Source organism: Oncorhynchus mykiss, chromosome 9, assembly GCF_013265735.2.
Source record: "Oncorhynchus mykiss isolate Arlee chromosome 9, USDA_OmykA_1.1, whole genome shotgun sequence".
Taxonomy (NCBI): Eukaryota; Metazoa; Chordata; class Actinopteri; order Salmoniformes; family Salmonidae; genus Oncorhynchus; species Oncorhynchus mykiss.
The window spans coordinates 55,988,688-56,012,767 of record NC_048573.1 but is presented as its reverse complement, the minus strand read 5'-3'; the positions used below and the strand labels follow the sequence as shown (position 1 = coordinate 56,012,767).

At 41.6% G+C, this 24,080-nt stretch overlaps 1 protein-coding gene across 2 annotated transcripts in view; it reads left to right on the top strand.

The window, feature by feature from the left end:
* The window catches only part of LOC110532419 (UHRF1-binding protein 1), a 63,163-nt gene that overhangs the window by 12,156 nt on the left and 26,927 nt on the right, over window positions 1-24,080 (top strand). For both annotated transcript variants that reach the window (XM_036988368.1, XM_036988369.1), the window contains exons 7-10: window positions 13,642-13,804; window positions 15,536-15,574; window positions 15,752-15,843; window positions 16,020-16,209. In XM_036988368.1, the coding sequence (XP_036844263.1) occupies window positions 13,642-13,804; window positions 15,536-15,574; window positions 15,752-15,843; window positions 16,020-16,209 (484 nt within the window). The remainder of the gene's footprint in view (window positions 1-13,641; window positions 13,805-15,535; window positions 15,575-15,751; window positions 15,844-16,019; window positions 16,210-24,080) is intronic.

The window sequence follows — 24,080 nt, the reverse complement described above, 5'->3', positions numbered from 1 at the left end:
GCTAACATTAGGCTATAACTAGCAATGCAGATACATTTCTGATTTGAATAATATTACTACACAGATCATACACGTAATGTTAGCTCGTGAGCCAGCAAGCTAACGTTAGCTAGATAACTAAAAATACGCTTTAACTTGCAATAAATTACTTTGACAAAATTAGAAACTTAAATATGGAAAATGTAGCTAGACTGTTACATGAACGCTTCACGGCAGACTGGAACCATTTTTAACTCCGGTTCACACTGACCGTAGCGTGTGCAGAATGTAGCACATCACTTTTTCCTACTGATTTGTTGATAGCACCTGCTAAATTCAGGGCATCAATGTTGTTGAGAAAAGTAGCAAAAAAACTTTTTTGCTCGATGGCTAACGTTATATCTTTCAAAAACGGTGCGGTAGAAAGGACTGTCAACACATACTGTGAACAGCTCATGTTACAGTGCCTTGCGAAAGTATTCGGCCCCCTTGAACTTTGCGACCTTTTGCCACATTTCAGGCTTCAAACATAAAGATATAAAACTGTATTTTTTTGTGAAGAATCAACAACAAGTGGGACACAATCATGAAGTGGAACGACATTTATTGGATATTTCAAACTTTTTTAACAGATCAAAAACTGAAAAATTGGGCGTGCAAAATTTTTCAGCCCCTTTACTTTCAGTGCAGCAAACTCTCTCCAGAAGTTCAGTGAGGATCTCTGAATGATCCAATGTTGACCTAAATGACTAATGATGATAAATACAATCCACCTGTGTGTAATCAAGTCTCCGTATAAATGCACCTGCACTGTGATAGTCTCAGAGGTCCGTTAAAAGCGCAGAGAGCATCATGAAGAACAAGGAACACACCAGGCAGGTCCGAGATACTGTTGTGAAGAAGTTTAAAGCCGGATTTGGATACTACAAAAAGATTTCCCAAGCTTTAAACATCCCAAGGAGCACTGTGCAAGCGATAATATTGAAATGGAAGGAGTATCAGACCACTGCAAATCTACCAAAACCTGGCCGTCCCTCTAAACTTTCAGCTCATACAAGGAGAAGACTGATCAGAGATGCAGCCAAGAGGCCCATGATCACTCTGGATGAACTGCAGAGATCTACAGCTGAGGTGGGAGACTCTGTCCATAGGACAACAATCAGTCGTATATTGCACAAATCTGGCCTTTATGGAAGAGTGGCAAGAAGAAAGCCATTTCTTAAAGATATCCATAAAAAGTGTCATTTAAAGTTTGCCACAAGCCACCTGGGAGACACACCAAACAAGTGGAAGAAGGTGCTCTGGTCAGATGAAACCAAAATTGAACTTTTTGGCAACAATGCAAAACGTTATGTTTGGCGTAAAAGCAACACAGCTGAACACACCATCCCCACTGTCAAACATGGTGGTGGCAGCATCATGGTTTGGGCCTGCTTTTCTTCAGCAGGGACAGGGAAGATGGTTAAAATTGATGGGAAGATGGATGGAGCCAAATACAGGACCATTCTGGAAGAAAACCTGATGGAGTCTGCAAAAGACCTGAGACTGGGACGGAGATTTGTCTTCCAACAAGACAATGATCCAAAACATAAAGCAAAATCTACAATGGAATGGTTCAAAAATAAACATATCCAGGTGTTAGAATGGCCAAGTCAAAGTCCAGACCTGAATCCAATCGAGAATCTGTGGAAAGAACTGAAAACTGCTGTTCACAAATGCTCTCCATCCAACCTCACTGAGCTCCAGCTGTTTTGCAAGGAGGAATGGGAAAAAATGTCAGTCTCTCGATGTGCAAAACTGATAGAGACATACCCCAAGCGACTTACAGCTGTAATCGCAGCAAAAGGTGGCGCTACAAAGTATTAACTTAAGGGGGCTGAATAATTTTGCACGCCCAATTTTTCAGTTTTTGATTTGTTACAAAAGTTTGAAATATCCAATAAATGTCGTTCCACTTCATGATTGTGTCCCACTTGTTGTTGATGCTTCACAAAAAAATACAGTTTTATATCTTTATGTTTGAAGCCTGAAATGTGGCAAAAGGTCGCAAAGTTCAAGGGGGCCGAATACTTTCGCAAGGCACTGTATATACAGAAGCGAGCTACATGGCAGACCAATCCAAACTCCTCTCCCGGCATGTACAGCCCATACATTATCTTTGCCAATTATGGCTAGTGGGAAGGTTCCTTTCTTTTTCCATGGCTAAACCAACTAGGCTCGTAATTTAACAATTTTATTTGTATTTATGGATTAAATACATGTTTGTTATTAAGGCACATAAAATTTCACATGTTCCTGAAGGCATTTCTGCCAAAAACAGATATAGTGACATACGACTAGTTTCCTGAAACAAGTCACAAATGTGAACACTTTTGGAGATGTTGATCTTGGGATGTTTAAAGGGGCATATACAGAATTTACATGAGCCAAGTGATTACTGAGCAATTTATTTCAACCAATGGATGTTTAAAAGATAAGGTAATTGACAATAAATAATTAAAACAACAAAAACTAAATTGAACCCAATTCAGAACAATTGCCTTTTTGAGTGGATGTTGGAGATATACTTGTTGAATGGATGCACTGAAATGATCCGAAAACAAAAACAGGATACTGAAACATTTTATGTTTTGGCATCTTTAAAGGTAGACTCAGCGGCTAATTGGCGGGTGGGTTTGGCTTTTGAAAAACTGGGTCAGCTGTTATGTTGCTATGCTTCTCACTGAAACTGTCATTCTTTGTATGTTTCAGCAAGGAAATAAAGTTTCTGCCTTGTATAAATGTGTGGCCACAGTATACACGATTTTTCTCCAGCCAAGCCCTCAACACAATTGATTCAAACTAATTAACTAATTATGATATTTAATCTAGACTGGGGACTTCAAAAGAAACGCAACATAAAATTGAGTTATGCCTAATATGGAAATTCATATTATTTTTCCAAAATGAATAATTGTTAACTGACATCTCAAAGCCATGCATGCATGAAGCCTTGACCTGGTGCACATTTCTCTGTCCTCAGTTTGATTAAAGGCCTCAATCTGTCTTTTTGCCTTGTAACTGATGGCTTCTAGAAAGAGAGAAGAAACAACACATGATCAAGATGAGTAGCTACTAGTTTACAGCAATGAAAGATCGAATTGTTGCAAAGATTAGGGAAATCATTACTTAGCTAGCTATTACAATAATTGCACAAAAATATAATAGCTAATATCATGTCTAGATAAGCGCCAGTCAGTGACACAAACATATTGAAGCCGGTATCAACAAAATGTGTTTCTTTCTATCCCATAAAACATGACATTGCTAACTAGGCATCAATTAGCTAACACTATTTTAAAATGTCCGGTGAGTGTTTAACTTATTACAACTTTGGTAGGTAGCTAGATAGATGGCTTGGTTTCCATTTTCCAACAAATCTTTCTAATCCCCTTGATTGGACGTCAACGGTGACTGGTCTTGGAACTTATGTGTTCCCCAGAAACGGCTTCTGGGGAACTGTTTGCCGCAAGTGGCAATAAATATTGTTGCCACAGATTCAAATAGAATCTTGAGAGAATTGTTTGCTAGAAAATAGACTCTGGGTGAACTGTTTGCCTCTAGTGGCAATAAATATTATGGTTGCCAAAGGCTTGCTGCAGATTCACCACTAGTGGCAAACATTTACAAACTTCTGGCAACATTTTGTGGCACACTATTTAGTTTGCAGCAAGTTTGCCACAAACTTGTGGGAAGTTTGCCACAACAAATACATTTTTGTACACAACAATATGTATTGCAATTCTCACGATTTGATATGTATTGTGATTTGATAGTGATTTTCATTGCAATTAGATTTCAACATATTGTTCACCATAAGGCTCCTGAGTGGCGCAGCGGCTAAGGCACTGCATCTCAGTGTTAGAGGCATCACTACATATGGTATTGATTGGGAGTCCCATAGGGCGGTGCACAATTGGCCCAGCGTCGTCAAGGCTTGGGGAGGGTTTAGCTGGGGTAGGCTGGGGTATTTGATGTCACAGTGTCTAATTGTTTTCTCCCTGCCATACAGAGGAGCTGAAGCTGGGCATGCATCAGTATTTTGATTTGGGTATCAGACTTTCTGTGTAAGATTAGATTGGGGCAGGGGTATTCAAGTTTCTTATCTACCTGATAGGCTGCATCCCACTTACTGAAGCCATTACGTAGTCACTTGTCTTTAAATGTAGTCTACAGCTGCACACCTTTGAATTTTGAGTTGTGTAAAAGCGTGAAGCTTTTATTTGCAGCAATATTGGTTTGTGCCTAGGTCTCTGACTGTCCTGTGTTTTTTAATGCCTGGCAAATTGTCAATCACTGTCAGTAAGGGCAGGGTGTTTTGTGTTGAAATGTGATGAGCTCATTCAGCTGTATGGGGAAAAGGCTAAGACTGGAGAGTGTGGTGTTTTTGTTCATAAGACATTGGCCTATTTCCAGTGTGTCAGTCTGACACATTTTGGCTTTGCTCTGTTTGTCCGTTGTGGTGACTGTTGAATAAATGAGAAAGATTGCGTACTAGATGGGAGGAGGTGAATGAGCCAATTCGCAATGGCATTGAGAACATCTAGCCTCTGGATTGCATAATGACAAATGTTACCCTTAAACATCCTTACCTTCTCTCTCCGTTATGGGACAAAATAAATGAGGATAATTTAAGGGCATGGTCTATTCATTGCTACTGCTTTGGTGATTATAGGACATTTTATTCAGACTTTGGAGTAGCTTAGTGATTTATTTAATCAAAGAAGCAACGTTGTTTTAGACTAGCTTATTTTTATGGGGAAATCTCTTCTGTTCTCTTTGAATACTCTCTTTGGGAGTGCATTAGTATGACTCATTGCCTGCATTGGGCTATTGTTTGACTGTTTCCTTCGCCCCTCCTTGCATACACATTTATAATAAAGGCTTGTCAGAAAACATACCTCTCTCGGAGTGTTACCACCTCACAAAGAGACTACTTTGTGTAATAGTTAGCGTGGCTGGCTGTTTCAGTCCTGTAAGTGTGAGGAAGATGCAGATGCCATGTTTGAGCTTGTCTTTGGTCACTCAGTCCCATTATACCCACTCAGCAACTCCCCTGCCTCTGGCTTCAAAACTCCCCTTCACTCCAGTAGCGTTGTTGATGTGGCCCTGCTTTGTTGGTAGTGTTGGGAATTACCAGGGACCTTACTATACAATATTATCATGATACAATATGTATTGCGATTGTCACGATTCTATACATATTGTGATTCAATTTTGCGATTTGATGTTCCAAACCAAGGTAACACGCACACCTTTTGCCAACATATCAAATTGTGTGGACAATATGTAATTTGGAGATTGTTTGCACATTGGGAAAATGTCGGCGAGACATTAGAATAAAATGTTGATGTCTGGCCAACCTGTAAACGATGTAGAACTGCGGAATTTACAATGTAGGTATTCTACATACATCTGCAAGACGTCTTGCCAATGAGCAACACTGTCTTAACGGCATCTTCCAGATTAGTATCCTGTATACATTGTGCCAATGTTGGGCAGACCTATGTGTGCTATCTGGGAACATTGCTTATGTCTGCTGCAGAGAGAGGAGAGGACACTATTTGTTGGCCTACCAGAGTGGAGGTCAACAACACTGCAGAATATTCTGTCATGTTCAATTTCACCCACTCAATCCCTTCCCTCACTCACGCAATCTTGGTTCTTCCACTTGGCAGAATGACAATAGAACCAAATCACCAGGCTCACCCAAGCGCAGGACACGTCACTGCTAGAGGCAGGCTCTGTGACTGAGATGACCAGGAGCTCAGGAGCCCTGTCTGTGCTCTGAATAACAGATAAGACTGGGAGATAACGTCTTGGCCTATTCTACCAAATCTAGGTCCTATGTTGTGGCAGAAGGCTGATGGAAATAGAACATTCCTCAGCAATCTTTCTTGTGTCTTCAAACCAAAGGATTATAAATATTTCCCTGGATTTTACATTGGGCCAGTGAGCGACAAGCGTCCAGGGAAACACGGAGTTGTGCTGTAAAGCTTAACCCCCAGGGAGTCTTTGTGGTCTCCATGGGGTTTTCCATCAGTCGCGTAGACAGCAAGAAAGAACTCTCCGGGAAAAAGAAAGGTGGAGGGGTATGTTTCATGATTAACAACTCATGGTGTGATTGTGGTAGCGTACTGGAACTCAAGTCCCTTTTGTTCTCCTGATCTGGAATACCTCACCATAAAATGCCGACCGCATTACCTCCCGAGATTATAATTTTTTGGTCAGCATCACTGCCGTGTATATTCCCCACAAGCCGACACTGCAAAGGCTCAATGAACTACACTGCAAACTGGAAACCGCACATCTTGAGGTTGTATTTATTGCAGCTGGGACTTTAATAAACTCAATCTGAAAAAAATGCTACTGAAATTCTATCAACACATCTCCTTCTGCTTCACGTGCTACACGACTCTGGACCATTGCTACTCTCCCTTCTGGAACAGCTACAAGGCTCTCCCCCACCCTCCCTTTAGCAAATCGGATCACGCCTCCATTCTGCTCCTCCCCTACCTATAGGCAGAAACTTAAGCAGGAAGCAGCCGTGGTAAGGACTGTTCAACATTGGTCTAACCAATCAAAATCCATGCTTCAAGATTGTTTTGATCACACGGACTGGGAAATATTCCGGGTCACCTCTGAGAATAGTATCGACATATACACTGACTTTGTGACTGTGTTCATCAGGAAGTGCATAGAGGATGTTGTTCCCACTGTGACAATTAGAACTTATCCAAACCAAAAACCGTGGATAGATGTCAGCATTTGCGCAAAACTAAAGGCACAAACCACCTCATTTAACTACAGCAAGGTGACTGGGAACACGGATGTGTACAGTAGGGTTGGGCGATATGGACAAAATATCATATTACAATTTTTTTGAGGGTATTTTACATTTTTGAATAATAAATGCTTTCTGAGTATCTCATGACCCTAGGGTGGCAACACAAATTATAAGTGATTTCAATAGGGCTTTCTCCATTTATACTATTCAATCCAACTCTAACCAAAAATAATTTTCAGCATTTTCATACATTTCTGCATTTCCTTCACTTTTATCATAATCTCCATACTGTGTCACGCAGCATGGTATGGGCAAAACATCTAGGCGTAGTTAATTGGTGTTGGAATCATGGAAAATAATGATTATTCTAATTCTATAGTTGGAATATTGTGGGCAGCACCTTGAATACATTGTTTGACCTGACAACGAATGAATAAGCCAGTGAGGAGTTATTGACAGGGTAGGAACCAAAGTGTTGGTCAGCGTTTCCAGGTGACCCTAATTAGATGTTACATTTAATGTTTTCTTACTTCATGTAGCTAGCTAGTTAACCAACATATTCATGCTTTGCCTATTCCTCTCTGACAAGTTATCGTTGCACAAACATGCTTATAAAGGCCTATACCAGCACTGGTACCAGGCAGTATAAGCTAACTAGCTACGTTTGCTCTGACTCTCAGTACATTTAGTTTAGCCAGCTAACTAGCGATTAGCGGCTAACACAAAAGACAAACTATTAAACAGTAGTGTTCAGTCAATAAGATACACAAACTAATAGTGTAATTATAGAACACTTGTGGAAAACAGCATGTCACCAACATTGTTGCATCATTTGATCTTGCAGAGTGAATGGCAAGTGCTTGTAACTCTGGTCGTGGAACTGCTCTCTTCTTGAGTGACGGGGCAAGGCTTGGTGTGGTTAGCGGCATGCAGAGGGAGAGACTACTCAAGTAGCAAAAAAGTCAAATATAAAAACAGACATTTTACATCCTGGAGTTGCTTATCACATTTAACAAATCAAACATATACAAATACCATTATAGAAGGTAAAGTAAAAACTCCAACCGGTCTGTGCATAAAACCGGTATATTGTAAAATACGGTATACAGCCCAGCCCTAGTGTACAAACCAGCTATGACTTCCGTAAAGCAATCGGAGGCAAAACGACCGTACGGGGACAAAGTGGAGTCACAATTCAATGGCTCAGACACGACGTACAGTGCATTCAGAAGGGATTCATACCCCTTGACGTTACAGCCTTATTCTAAAATTGATTAAATTTATTATTTTTTCTCATCCGTCTATGCACAATACCCCATAATGACCAAGTAAAAATAGGTTTTTAGAAATGTTCACAAATGTATTATCAAATAAACTGAAATACCTTATTTACATAAGTATTCAGACCCTTTGCTATGAGACACGAATTTGAGCTCAGGTGCATCCTGTTTCCATTGATCATCCTTGAGATGTTTCTACAACATGATCGGAGTCCACCTGTGGTAAATTCAATTGTGTATATAAGGTCCCATAGTTGACAGTGCATGTCAGAGCAAAAACCAAGCCACTATGCAGAAATCATTTAATTTATCAGCCATTTCCTGGTTGATAAAATTTTAATAGTTTGCCTAATTTCAGTTTACTGTTGAAGTCAGAGGTTTACATATACTTAGGTTGGAGTCATTAAAACTAGTTTTTCAACCACTCCACACATTTCTTGTTAACAAACTATAGTTTTGGCAAGTCGTTTAGGACATCTACTTCGTTCGAGACACAAGTAATTTTCCCAACAATTGTTTACAGACACATTATTTCACATATAAGTTAAATAATCTATCATAATTCCAGTGGGTCAGAAGTTTACATACACTAAATGAAATTATGTCATGGCTTTAGAAGCTTCTGACAGGCTAATTGACATCATTTGAGTCAATTGGAGGTGTACCTGTGGATTTATTTCAAGGCCTACCTTCAAACTCCGTGTCTCTTTGCTTGACATCATGGGAAAACCTAAAGAAATCAGCCAAGACAAAAAATTGTAGACCTCCACAAGTCTGGTTCATCCTTGGGAGCAATTTCCAAAAGCCTGAAGGTACCACGTTCATCTGTACAAACAATAGTATGCAAGTATAAACACCATGGGACCACGCAGCCGTCATACCGCTCAGGAAGGAGACACTTTCTGTCTCCTAGAGATGAACGTACTTTGGTACGAAAAGTGCGAATCAATCCCAGAACAACAGCAAAGGACCTTGTGAAGATGCTGGAGGAAACGGATACAAAAGTATCTAAATCCACAGTAAAACGAGTCCTATATCGACATAACCTGAAAGGCCGCTCAGCAAGGAAGAAACCACTGCTCCACAACGGCCATAAAAAAAGCCAGACTAAGGTTTGCAACTGCACATGGGGACAAAGATTGTACTTTTTGGAGAAATGTCCTCTGTTCTGATGAAACAAAAATAACTGTTTGGACATAATGGCCATCGTTATGTTTGGAGGAAAAAGGGGGATGCTTGCAAGCCAAAGAACACTATCCCAACCATGAAGAATGTGGGTGGCAGCATCATGTTGTGGGGCTGTTTTGCTGCAGGAGGGACTGGTGCACTTCACAAAATAGATGGCATCATGAGGGAGGAAAATTATGTGGTTGTATTGAAACAACATCTCAAGACATCAGTCAGGAAGTTAAAGCTTGGTTGCAAATGTGTCTTCCAAATGGGCAATGACCCCAAGCATGCTTCCAAAGTTGTGGCAAAATGGCTTAAGGATAACAAAGTCAAATTTGTGGGCAGAACTGAAAAAGTGTGTGAGAGCAAGGAGGCCTACAAACCTGACTCAGTTACACCAGCTCTGTCAGGAGGAATGGGCCAAAATTCACCCAATTTATTGTGGGAAGCTTGTGGAAGGCTACCTGAAATATTTGACCCAAGCTAAACAATGTAAAGGCAATGCTAACAAATAGCAATTGAGTGTATGTAAACTTCTGACCCACTGGGAATGTGATGAGAGAAATAAAAGCTGAAATAAATAATTCTCTCTACTATTATTCTGACATTTCACATTCTTAAAATAAAGTGGTGATCTTAACTGACATAAGACAGGGAATTTGTACTAGGATTAAATGTCAGGAATTGTGAAAACTGAGTTTAAATGTATTTGGCTAAGGTGTATGTAAACTTCCGACAGTAAACTAACTGTACTATATAGTATATGTGTGATTCATTTTTGATTTAGAATAGACCATTATCATGCAGCTGTATCAAAACAGGGGCAGTGGGAGAAAATACATGTCATCTATGCACTTAAGTAGTGAATGGAGGATGCTTTTCCACACGTTTTTTTTATGCCAGCCAGATAGTCTATACTGCTGTTGTAAGTACAGTGGGGAGAACAAGTATTTGATACACTGCCGATTTTGCAGGTTTTCCTACTTACAAAGCAGGTCGAGGTCTGTAATTGTTTGATCATAGGTACACTTCAGTTGTGAGAGACGGAATCTAAAACAAAAATCCAGAAAATCACATTGTATGATTTTTAAATAATTAGCATTTTATTGCATGACATAAGTATTTGATACATCAGGAAAGCAGAACTTAATATTTGGTACAGAAACCTTTGTTTGCAATTACAGAGATCATACGTTTCCTGTAATTCTTGACCAGGTTTGCACACACTGCAGCAGGTATTTTGGCCCACTCCTCCATACAGACCTTCTCCAGATCCTTCAGGTTTCGGGGCTGTCGCTGGGCAATACAGACCTTCAGCTCCCTCCAAAGATTTTCTATTGGGTTTAGGTCTGGAGACTGGCTAGGCCACTCCAGGACCTTGAGATGCTTCTTACGGAGCCACTCCTTAGTTGCCCTGGCTGTGTGTTTCGGGTTGTGGTCATGCTGGAAGACCCAGCCACGACCCATCTTCAATGCTCTTACTGAGGGAAGGAAGTTGTTGGCCAAGATCTCACGATAAATGGCCCCATCCATCCTCCCCTCAATACGGTGCAGTTGTCCTGTCCCCTGAAAAGCATCCCCAAAGAATGATGTTTCCACCATGCTTCATTGTTGGGATGGTGTTCTTGGGTGTTCTTGGGGTTGTACTCATCCTCATCATCCTTCTTCTTCCTCCAAACACGGCGAGTGGAGTTTAGACCATAAAGCTCTATTTTTGTCTCATCAGACCACATGACTTTCTCCCATTGCCCCAGACCGATGGTGATTTGACCGTCATCTTGAATTTCTTCCATTTTCTAATAATTGCGCCAACAGTTGTTGCCTTCTCACCAAGCTGCTTGCCTATTGTCCTATAGCCCATCCCAGCCTTGTGCAGGTCTACAATTTTATCCCTGATGTCCTTACACAGCTCGCTGGTCTTGGCCATTGTGGAGAGGTTGGAGTCTGTTTGATTGAGTGTGTGGACAGGTGTCTTTTATACAGGTAACGAGTTCAAACAGGTGCAGTTAATACAGATAATGAGTGGAGAACAGGGGGGCTTCTTAAAGAAAAACTAACAGGTCTGTGAGAGCCGCAATTCTTACTGGTTGGTAGGTGATCAAATACTTATGTCATGCAATAATATGCTAATTAATTACTTAAAAAGCATACAATGTGATTTTCTGGATTTTTGTTGTAGATTCTGTCTCTCACGGTTGAAGTGCACCTATGATAAAAATGACAGAGCTCTACATGCTTTGTAAGTAGGAAAACCTGCTAAATCGGCAGTGTATCAAATACTTGTTCTCCCCACTGTATAAGCAATGTGCCTAATATTAGGGTTGAGAAATACTAGGTTGAGAAATAAATATAGTAGGCCTAGCCTATAGAAAGCTGATGGGATCTTTGTCCTTTTTCTCCCGCAATTACATGTAGTGTTTGATTAGAATTTCGATTACATGAAAATCCTCAGCAATCTGCAAACAATACCCCATAATGACAAAGCGAAAACTGTTTTTTAGAAAATTTTGCAAATGTATTACAAATAAAAAACAGATACCTTATTTGAATTAGTACCATGATAGTCTGTGTGGTGTTCCAGACTACAGCCTATCAGGGTTCAATTCCATTTAAATTCTAGTCAATTCAGGAAGTACACTGAAATTCCAATTCTCCTCAGTGATTTTTCATTGGGAAAAATTGGATTTTGGTTTACTTCCTGAATTTAGGTTATCGTAATTGAAATGGAATTGACCCCAACCCTTCAGGCTATTCTTTATTATTTTCACCGCTCTTAAAGGATAGAAATACCATATTAAAATGCAAACGCAGTATTGTTAAAAGGGTTGAATCCCCAGGACATGTTGGATCCTGTGTGAGCTGTTTTGAATGAGGAATGTCTTTTATTTTCTTCTCATTATTGAGCAGGGTTAGTGTACACATAAAAGCTACTGGGTGTGCAGGCTTTTGCCCAGCCCTGCTTTAAAGGCTGGAACAAAACCCTGCATACCCTGTAGGTCTTCAGGAGGAGGCTTGGGCACCTCCCTGGTGAATGTCTATTTTCAGTCTTGGACATTTCATCATAGGGTGCTAAAGTGGTCTGTAGGTGTGTTGGGTGGATTGAAAGTGCTCCCTCAGGGAGAGAGAGGTTCCAGGCTGTGTGCACTCAGTGGAACAAGGTTCTGAGTGCACAGGCCTAGTCATAGTAGAGTAGCTTTAATCTCATTACAGCAGTCTAGTCAATGACCAGACCAGTATTGCGACTGAGATAGAGGTATGGTTGAGGGGTGGAGTGGTTCACCTGTTCACCTTATAGCTTAGCGCTCATTAATGTGGGCTGGTTAACCTCGTATAACACTGTTCTTTACAGCTAATGACTGGTAATAGTCAAGCTCCTTTACTGGAAGGCTAATTCAAATCTTGTTGGACTGAGGTTGATGCTTTACTCTGATGGTATCTCAGCTTTTCAAATGAAGCCCTCTCGTTAAAGGAATTCTGAGACTTGCTACATACTAAAGGCAGCACTAGGCTACTAGAAAAGCCCCTGACAACACCATCTTGAACCAGTGTCTCACTTGTCTCAGTAGCATTACAATATGTTACCCAGACAGTGTACTGGTGAGTCAGTCCAGCACTAGAGTCAGACCTCTTGTGTATTGGCATTTAGCTCTGTCACCACCAGCCAAAGCCCAAGAAACACCAGCCTTTGTGTTGGAGTCTGAAATGTCAGGTTTTAGTTAGACGAATGAGTGTGGAGTAAAGGTCATAATTTTCCAGTCATGGTGAGTGTGGTAGATTTGAACTATAAATGGTCTGTTTGTTGCCTCATCATTTTTTCAGAATATGTTACAGCTAGCCTAACACCACTGCTGTTTCACTATGGTAGGTTTTGCTCTGGCAAATGACTCAGCAGTTCATTTTTAGCTCTAGTGGAGGGTAAGGTCAATGAAGCCAGATGGGGAAAGTCCTATGGTGGGAATCTGGCAAAGACACAGTCTGTACTGCAGCCTGGGATTCAATTCAATTCATGCCTACAGCATGAAGCTCACAATTACATCTCACTGCCAATATCACTGCAAAAAGCCGACCTTGGTCAGGCTAGCATCTAATTTTAACCTCATTTACACTGTCCTCATATAGCCTCCGAACCCTCGTAAACCACACATGCATGACGTGTAAACTATTTTGGTGATCAGTCTGGTTTTTATGCCATGTTCTTATGCCATCTAAGTGACTCAAACATTATAACAAAATCAATGGGGTCTCCATGCTGACAGTTAGTACAGCATGTCCAGGTTTCATGGTAGAGTTAGTACAGCATGTCCAGGTTTCATGGTAGAGTTAGTACAGCATGTCCAGGTTTGATGGTTTCTTGAACTTACCCCTCTCTCATTCCTTTGTATGAAGGTTCACCAAGAACCTGTCTCCAGACAAGATAAACCTGAGCACACTGAAGGGCGAGGGTCAGCTGTCCAACCTGGAGCTGGATGAGGAGGTGCTGCAGAACATGCTGGACCTGCCTACCTGGTTGGCTGTCACCCGGGTCTACTGCAACAAGGCTGCAATCAGGGTGAGACAACTGTGTTATTCTTTTTATTTTCTCTGCAACTCCCCAACGGGCTCGGGAGGCGAAGGTCCAGTCATGCGTACTCCGAAACATGACCCGCCAAACCATGCGTCTTAACCTGGTAGCCAGCCGCACCAATGTGTCGGAGGAAACACCGTTCAACTGGTGACAGAGGTCAGCCTGCAGGCGCCCGGCCCGCCACAAGAGTCGTAGAGCGCGATAAGCCAAGTAAAGCCCCCCGGCCAAACCCTCTCCTAACCCTGACAATGCTGGGCCAATTGTGCGCCGCCCTATGGGACTCCCGATTACAGCCGGTTGTGATACAGCTCGGGATCGAACCCGGGTCTGTAGTGACGCCTCTAGTACTGCGATACAGTGCCTTAGACCGCTTGTGTTATTCTTATAATAATCCATGTCTTTCCCCGATGACAATGGCTGTGTACAGATAAGAAAGAGTGTTCCAGAATTATGTCACTGCATTAATTTAGTAGTTTAAGGTCAGTGTTCTTTCAGCAGCGGTGGAAAAGATAGTGTGGTGGACAGCGTGGTAGTGGACGTGGCCAACTGCACAGTCTCTGACCAAAGATTTTAAAGGCCCTCCTCTTTTCCTCTTTGCTGCAGACATTTTGCTGTTTCAAAGCACATTTCTGCAATTCTACACATTTTGCAATGGGGCGGAGAGAAAATGTCTCAGTTTTAAAGCTAGTTTCCTGTAATTCTACACATTTTGTCATGGGGCAGAGGGGATAAAAATCAGTTTTAAAGCAAATTTCCTGCAATTCTATACATTTTGCCATGGCTTATGCCGTGTTCTTGTGCTATCTGAGTGTCTCAAACATTATAACAAAATCAGTGGGGGCTCCATGCCATAAAAGTTTGGGAATTTTAGATTCTCTCTGACTCCTAGTTTTTATTGATGATTGCTAGTTCTCAAATATGATCTTATTTAAAAAATATTTAGCTCTTTTATCATTTCTACATACTTTATATCTGGTTTTAGTTGTCTAAGTTTAACTGACAATGTTTTACCATCCCAATTTTTTTCATATTTCTTGGCGGCAACTATTTAGCAGCGAGGGCCCGCCACTGCTAAATGAATATAGGGGAAACACTTGATCATATTTGCTGACCAATGGCAGATTAATATGAAAGCATTAAATCACGACCAGGCAAAAAACGTATGGTGAGCGGTTTGACAAGACCATGTCATTGGGGTTTCATAGTGTAGCCTTTAGCTACATCAATGAACGCCGCAGAGGGCATAGGCTACACACACTGGCAGCATGGCAGAGATAAGCCGCATTACTGTCCAATAACACTAAGATCAGTGGACACATCTCCAGGCCCACTGCTAGGCTCAGATAACAGCGAGAGAGCAGCATGAGGGGGAAGGACACAAAAGGCCAGAGGCTAGCACAGCACAGCACCACACCAAAGCCCTGAATGACCTGCTCAACCTGTTGTTTAGAAAGATGTGGACTGCAGATCAGATTTGAAATTAGCTGGGTTGTCTTTGTATGGCCCAGATCAGATGTCCCCTTATTATTGTTTTATCTTTAAGATTACTATTTTGAAGCCAGTCTAGGTCGGGTATAAGTCTACAAGGAGAAGCCTAAAAGCACAAGCCACTCTGTGTGTCTTGCACACAGTGAATGATAAACAGTCCAGCAGAACAGTGCTGAGGAAAGTGTTTGTGCCATCCTGACTGGTCCCCTGCTGTTTTGTCTCCCTCAGATACAATGGACAAAGTTGAAGACCAGCCCCATCTGCCTGGTATGAATTATACCCTTTGTTCTATTCCTCCATGAGTTTCTGTCCCGCTCATTCTCCTTATCTTTCTCCATTTTATTTCTCCTGTAGTAAAGTGTATTGGTTTACTATTGTAATACTACATCCACCCCTGCTGTACTGAACTATGGTAACTATGCACACTTCTTCCAACCCCCGCAGTTCCTGGACAAGGTGGAGGTGGAGATGAGAACTTGTGAGGAGCCCCGTGCACCAAATGGCCCCTCCCCTATTGCCATCACTGCTGGCCAGAGGTAAGCCTTACCTTTTCTGTCTGTTTGGAACCTTTTTGAGGGGAATTTGTGATAGATCCATTTATTTTATACTATTATATATTGTATATAACTGTTGCTCTGGACAGATATAATTTACTGAAAACCCACTGTCTTCAGTCATATTCTCATCTGTCTATTGTTGTGTCTTGCTGCAGTGAGTATGGCTTCGCTGAGAAGGTGGTGGAGGGTATGTCTGTCATCATCAACTCCATCACCATCAAGGTGCAGTCCCGTGCCTTTCGCGCCTCCTTCGAGCTCTGGCAGCTCCAGGGTAACAGTCTCAACCCCAAATGGCAGAAGACTGACCTCCGCTACACCCGCATCACAGACCCCAAGAGAGGAGAGGTATGCCCACAAAATTAGGTTTTATGTAGCGGTTAGTACAGTATGTCCAGGTTTCATGGTACAGTTAGTACAGTATGTCCAGGTTTCATGGTACAGTTAGTACAGTATGTCAAGGTTTCATGGTACAGTTAGTCCAGTATGTCCAGGTTTCATGGTACAGTGTCCAGGTTTCATGCTACAGTTAGTACAGTATGTCCAGGTTTAATGGTACAGTTAGTACAGTATGTCCAGGTTTCATGGTACAGTATGTTCAGGTTTCATGGTACAGTGTTCAGGTTTCATGGTACAGTTAGTACAGTATGTCCAGGTTTCATGGTACAGTATGTCCAGGTTTCATGGTACAGTGTGTCCAGTATGTCCAGGTTTCATGGTACAGTTAGTACAGTATGTCCAGGTTTCATGCTACAGTATGTCCAGGTTTCATGGTACGGTTAGTCCAGGTTTCATGGTACAGTTAGTCCAGGTTTCATGGTATAGTTAGTACAGTATGTCCAGTTTTCATGGTTTCATGGTACAGTATGTCCAGGTTTCATGTACAGTTAGTCCAATATGTCCAGGTTTCATGATACAGTTATTCCAGTATGTCCAGGTTTCATGGTACAGTTATTCCAGTATGTCCAGGTTTCATGATACAGTTAGTCCAGTATGTCCAGGTTTCATGGTACAGTTAGTCCAGTATGTCCAGGTTTCATGGTACAGTTAGTACAGTATGTCCAGGTTTCATGGTACAGTTAGTCCAGTATGTCCAGGTTTCAATGTACAGTTAGTCCAGTATGTCCAGGTTTCATGGTACAGTATGTCCAGGTTTCATGGTACAGTTAGTACAGTATGTCCAGGTTTCATGGTACAGTATGTCCAGGTTTCATGGTACAGTATGTCCAGGTTTCATGGTACAGTTAGTCCAGTATGTCCAGGTTTCATGGTACAGTTAGTCCAGTATGTCCAGGTTTCATGGTACAGTTAGTACAGTATGTCTAGGTTTCATGCTACAGTATGTCCAGGTTTCATGGTTTCATGGTACGGTTAGTCCAGGTTTCATGGTACAGTTAGTCCAGGTTTCATGGTATAGTTAGTACAGTATGTCCAGGTTTCATGGTACAGTTAGTCCAGTATGTCCAGGTTTCATGGTACAGTTAGTCCAGTATGTCCAGGTTTCATGATACAGTTAGTACAGTATGTCCAGGTTTCATGATACAGTTATTCCAGTATGTCCAGGTTTCATGGTACAGTTAGTCCAGTATGTCCAGGTTTCATGGTACAGTTAGTCCAGTATGTCCAGGTTTCATGGTACAGTTAGTACAGTATGTCCAGGTTTCATGGTACAGTTAGTCCAGTATGTTCAGGTTTCATGGTACAGTGTCCAGGTTTCATGCTACAGTTGGTACAGTATGTCCAGGTTTCATGATACAGTTATTCCAGTATGTCCAGGTTTCATGGTACAGTTAGTCCAGTATGTCCAGGTTTCATGGTACAGTTAGTCCAGTATGTCCAGGTTTCATGGTACAGTTAGTCCAGTATGTCCAGGTTTCATGGTACAGTTAGTACAGTATGTCCAGGTTTCATGGTACAGTATGTTCAGGTTTCATGGTACAGTTAGTCCAGGTTTCATGGTACAGTATGTCCAGGTTTCATGGTACAGTTAGTACAGTATGTCCAGGTTTCATGGTACAGTATGTCCAGGTTTCATGGTACAGTTAGTCCAGTATGTCCAGGTTTCATGGTACAGTATGTCCAGGTTTCATGATAGTTATTCCAGTATGTCCAGGTTTCATGGTACAGTTAGTCCAGGTTTCATGGTATAGTTAGTACAGTGTGTAAAGTTTTCATGGCTTCATGGTACAGTATGTCCAGGTTTCATGGTACAGTTAGTCCAGTATGTCCAGGTTTCATGGTACAGTTAGTCCAGTATGTCCACGTTTCATGGTACAGTATTTCCAGGTTTCATGGCACAGTTAGTCCAGGTTTCATGGTACAGTTAGTCCAGGTTTCATGGTACAGTTATTCCAGTATGTCCAGGTTTCATGATACAGTTAGTCCAGTATGTCCAGGTTTCATGGTACAGTTAGTCCAGTATGTCCAGGTTTCATGGTACAGTTAGTACAGTATGTCCAGGTTTCATGGTACAGTTAGTCCAGTATGTCCAGGTTTCAATGTACAGTTAGTCCAGTATGTACAGGTTTCATGGTACAGTATGTCCAGGTTTCATGCTACAGTTAGTACAGTATGTCCAGGTTTCATGGTACAGTTAGTACAGTATGTCCAGGTTTCATGGTACAGTGTCCAGGTTTCATGCTACAGTTAGTACAGTATGTCCAGGTTTCATGCTACAGTATGTCCAGGTTTCATGGTACAGTTAGTACAGTATGTCCAGGTTTCATGGTACAGTATGTCCAGGTTTCATGGTACAGTATGTCCAGGTTTCATTGTACAGTTAGTTCAGTATGTCCAGGTTTCATGGTACAGTATGTCCAGGTTTCATGATAGTTATTCCAGTATGTCCAGGTTTCATGGTACAGTTAGTCCAGTATGTCCAGGTTTCATGATACAGTTAGTACATTATGTCCATGTTTCATGATACAGTTATTCCAGTATGTCCAGGTTTCATGGTACAGTTATTCCAGTATGTCCAGGTTTCATGGCACAGTTAGTCCAGGTTTCATGGCACAGTTAGTCCAGGTTTCATGGTACAGTATGTCCAGGTTTCATGGTACAGTATGTCCAGGTTTCATGGTACAGTTAGTACAGTATGTCCAAGTTTCATGGTACAGTTAGTACAGTATGCCCAGGTTTCATGGTACAGTTAGTCCAGTATGTCCAGGTTTCATGGTACAGTGTCCAGGTTTCATGGTACAGTTAGTACAGTATGTCCAGGTTTCATGGTACAGTATGTCCAGGTTTCATGGTACAGTTATTCCAGTATGTCCAGGTTTCATGATACAGTTAGTCCAGTATGTCCAGGTTTCATGGTACAGTTAGTCCAGTATGTCCACGTTTCATGGTACAGTATTTCCAGGTTTCATGGCACAGTTAGTCCAGGTTTCATGGTACAGTATGTCCAGGTTTCATGGTACAGTATGTCCAGGTTTCATGGTACAGTTAGTCCAGTATGTCCAGGTTTCATGGTACAGGTAGTCCAGTATGTCCAGGTTTCATGGTACAGTTAGTACAGTATGTCCAGGTTTCATGATACAGTTAGTCCAGTATGTCCAGGTTTCATGGTACAGTATGTCCAGGTTTCATGGTACAGTATGTCCAGGTTTCATGGTACAGTATGTCCAGGTTTCATGGTACAGTATGTCCAGGTTTCATGGTACAGTTAGTCCAGTATGTCCAGGTTTCATGGTACAGTTAGTCCAGTATGTCCAGGTTTCATGATACAGTTAGTACAGTATGTCCAGGTTTCATGATACAGTTAGTACAGTATGTCCAGGTTTCATGGTACAGTTATTCCAGTATGTCCAGGTTTCATGGTACAGTTAGTCCAGTATGTCCAGGTTTCATGGTACAGTTAGTCCAGTATGTCCAGGTTTCATGGTACAGTTAGTACAGTATGTCCAGGTTTCATGGTACAGTTAGTCCAGTATGTCCAGGTTTCATGGTACAGTTAGTCCAGTATGTTCAGGTTTCATGGTACAGTGTCCAGGTTTCATGCTACACTTAGTACAGTATGTCCAGGTTTCATGGTACAGTTAGTACAGTATGTCCAGGTTTCATGGTACAGTATGTTCAGGTTTCATGGTACAGTTAGTCCAGGTTTCATGGTACAGTATGTCCAGGTTTCATGGTACAGTTAGTACAGTATGTCCAGGTTTCATGGTACAGTATGTCCAGGTTTCATGGTACAGTTAGTCCAGTATGTCCAGGTTTCATGGTACAGTATGTCCAGGTTTCATGATAGTTATTCCAGTATGTCCAGGTTTCATGGTACAGTTAGTCCAGGTTTCATGGTATAGTTAGTACAGTGTGTAAAGTTTTCATGGCTTCATGGTACAGTATGTCCAGGTTTCATGGTACAGTTAGTCCAGTATGTCCAGGTTTCATGGTACAGTTAGTCCAGTATGTCCACGTTTCATGGTACAGTATTTCCAGGTTTCATGGCACAGTTAGTCCAGGTTTCATGGTACAGTTAGTCCAGGTTTCATGATACAGTTATTCCAGTATGTCCAGGTTTCATGGTACAGTTATTCCAGTATGTCCAGGTTTCATGATACAGTTAGTCCAGTATGTCCAGGTTTCATGGTACAGTTAGTCCAGTATGTCCAGGTTTCATGGTACAGTTAGTACAGTATGTCCAGGTTTCATGGTACAGTTAGTCCAGTATGTCCAGGTTTCAATGTACAGTTAGTCTAGTATGTACAGGTTTCATGGTACAGTATGTCCAGGTTTCATGCTACAGTTAGTACAGTATGTCCAGGTTTCATGGTACAGTTAGTACAGTATGTCCAGGTTTCATGGTACAGTGTCCAGGTTTCATGCTACAGTTAGTACAGTATGTCCAGGTTTCATGGTACAGTATGTCCAGGTTTCATGGTACAGTTAGTACAGTATTCCCAGGTTTCATGGTACAGTATGTCCAGGTTTCATGGTACAGTATGTCCAGGTTTCATTGTACAGTTAGTCCAGTATGTCCAGGTTTCATGGTACAGTATGTCCAGGTTTCATGATAGTTATTCCAGTATGTCCAGGTTTCATGGTACAGTTAGTCCAGTATGTCCAGGTTTCATGATACAGTTAGTACATTATGTCCATGTTTCATGATACAATTATTCCAGTATGTCCAGGTTTCATGGTACAGTTATTCCAGTATGTCCAGGTTTCATGATACAGTTCTTCCAGTATGTCCAGGTTTCATGGTACAGTTAGTCCAGTATGTCCAGGTTTCATGGTACAGTATTTCCAGGTTTCATGGCACAGTTAGTCCAGGTTTCATGGTACAGTATGTCCAGGTTTCATGGTACAGTATGTCCAGGTTTCATGGTACAGTTAGTACAGTATGTCCAGGTTTCATGGTACAGTTAGTACAGTATGCCCAGGTTTCATGGTACAGTTAGTCCAGTATGTCCAGGTTTCATGGTACAGTGTCCAGGTTTCATGGTACAGTTAGTACAGTATGTCCAGGTTTCATGGTACAGTATGTCCAGGTTTCATTGTACAGTTATTCCAGTATGTCCAGGTTTCATGATACAGTTAGTCCAGTATGTCCAGGTTTCATGGTACAGTTAGTCCAGTATGTCCACGTTTCATGGTACAGTATTTCCAGGTTTCATGGCACAGTTTGTCAAGGTTTCATGGTACAGTATGTCCAGGTTTCATGGTACAGTATGTCCAGGTTTCATGGTACAGTATGTCCAGGTTTCATGGTACAGTATGTCCAGGTTTCATGGTACAGTTAGTACAGTATGTCCAGGTTTCATGGTACAGTTAGTACAGTATGCCCAGGTTTCATGGTACAGTTAGTCCAGTATGTCCAGGTTTCATGGTACAGTGTCCAGGTTTCATGGTACAGTTAGTACAGTATGTCCAGGTTTCATGGTACAGTATGTCCAGGTTTCATTGTACAGTTATTCCAGTATGTCCAGGTTTCATGATACAGTTAGTCCAGTATGTCCAGATTTCATGGTACAGTTAGTCCAGTATGTCCACGTTTCATGGTACAGTATTTCCAGGTTTCATGGCACAGTTTGTCAAGGTTTCATGGTACAGTATGTCCAGGTTTCATGGTACAGTATGTCCAGGTTTCATGGTACAGTATGTCCAGGTTTCATGGTACAGTTAGTCCAGTATGTCCAGGTTTCATGGTACAGGTAGTCCAGTATGTCCAGGTTTCATGGTACAGTTAGTACAGTATGTCCAGGTTTCATGATACAGTAGTCCAGTATGTCCAGGTTTCATGGTACAGTATGTCCAGGTTTCATGGTACAGTATGTCCAGGTTTCATGGTACAGTATGTCCAGGTTTCATGGTACAGTATGTCCAGGTTTCATGGTACAGTTAGTACAGTATGTCCAGGTTTCATGGTACAGTATGTCCAGGTTTCATGGTACAGTGTCCAGGTTTCATGGTACAGTTAGTACAGTATGTCCAGTTTTCATGGTACAGTATGTTCAGGTTTCATGGTACAGTATGTCCAGGTTTCATGGTACAGTTAGTACAGTATGTCCAGGTTTCATGGTACAGTATGTCCAGGTTTCATGGTACAGTATGTCCAGGTTTCTTGGTACAGTTAGTCCAGTATGTCCAGGTTTCATGGTACAGTATGTCCAGGTTTCATGATACAGTTATTCCAGTATGTCCAGGTTTCATGGTACAGTTAGTACAGTATGTCCAGGTTTCATGCTACAGTATGTCCAGGTTTCATGGTACGGTTAGTCCAGGTTTCATGGTACAGTTAGTCCAGGTTTCATGGTATAGTTAGTACAGTATGTCCAGTTTTCATGTTTTCATGGCACAGTATGTCCAGGTTTCATGGTACAGTTAGTCCAGGTTTCATGGTACAGTTAGTCCAGTATGTCCAGGTTTCATGGTACAGTTAGTACAGTGTGTCCAGGTTTCATGATACAGTTAGTACAGTATGTCCAGGTTTCATGGTACAGTTATTCCAGTATGTCCAGGTTTCATGATACAGTTAGTCCAGTATGTCTAGGTTTCATGGTACAGTTAGTCCAGTATGTCCAGGTTTCATGGTACATTTAGTACAGTATGTCCAGGTTTCATGGTACAGTTAGTACAGTATGTCCAGGTTTCATGGTACAGTATGTCCAGGTTTCATGGTACAGTATGTCCAGGTTTCATGGTACAGTATGTCCAGGTTTCATGGTACAGTTAGTCCAGTATGTCCAGGTTTCATGGTACAGTATGTCCAGGTTTCATGATAGTTATTCCAGTATGTCCAGGTTTCATGGTACAGTTAGTACAGTATGTCCAGGTTTCATGCTACAGTATGTCCAGGTTTCATGGTTTCATGGTACGGTTAGTCCAGGTTTCATGGTATAGTTAGTACATTGCGTCCAGTTTTCATGGTTTCATGGTACAGTATGTCCAGGTCTCAGGGTACAGTTAGTCCAGTATGTCCAGGTTTCATGGTACAGTTAGTCCATTATGTCCAGGTTTCATGATACAGTTAGTACATTATGTCCATGTTTCATGATACAGTTATTCCAGTATGTCCAGGTTTCATGGTACAGTTATTCCAGTATGTCCAGGTTTCATGATACAGTTAGTCCAGTATGTCCAGGTTTCATGGTACAGTTAGTCCAGTATGTCCAGGTTTCATGGTACAGTATTTCCAGGTTTCATGGTACAGTATGTCCAGGTTTCATGGTACAGTATGTCCAGGTTTCATGGTACAGTTAGTCCAGTATGTCCAGGTTTCATGGTACAGTTAGTACAGTATGTCCAGGTTTCATGGTACAGTTAGTACAGTATGTCCAGGTTTCATGGTATAGTATGTCCAGGTTTCATGGTACAGTTAGTCCAGTATGTCCAGGTTTCATGGTACAGTATGTCCAGGTTTCATGATACAGTTAGTACAGTATGTCCAGGTTTCATGATACAGTTAGTCCAGTATGTCCAGGTTTCATGGTACAGTTAGTACAGTATGTCCAGGTTTCATGGCACAGTATGTCCAGGTTTCATGGTACAGTATGTTCAGGTTTCATGGTACAGTATGTCCAGGTTTCATGGTACAGTTAGTACAGTATGTCCAGGTTTCATGGTACAGTATGTCCATGTTTTACAGTATGTCCAGGTTTCATGGTACAGTTAGTACAGTATGTCCAGGTTTCATGGCACAGTATGTTCAGGTTTCATGGTACAGTATGTCCAGGTTTCATGGTACAGTTAGTACAGTATGTCCAGGTTTCATGGTACAG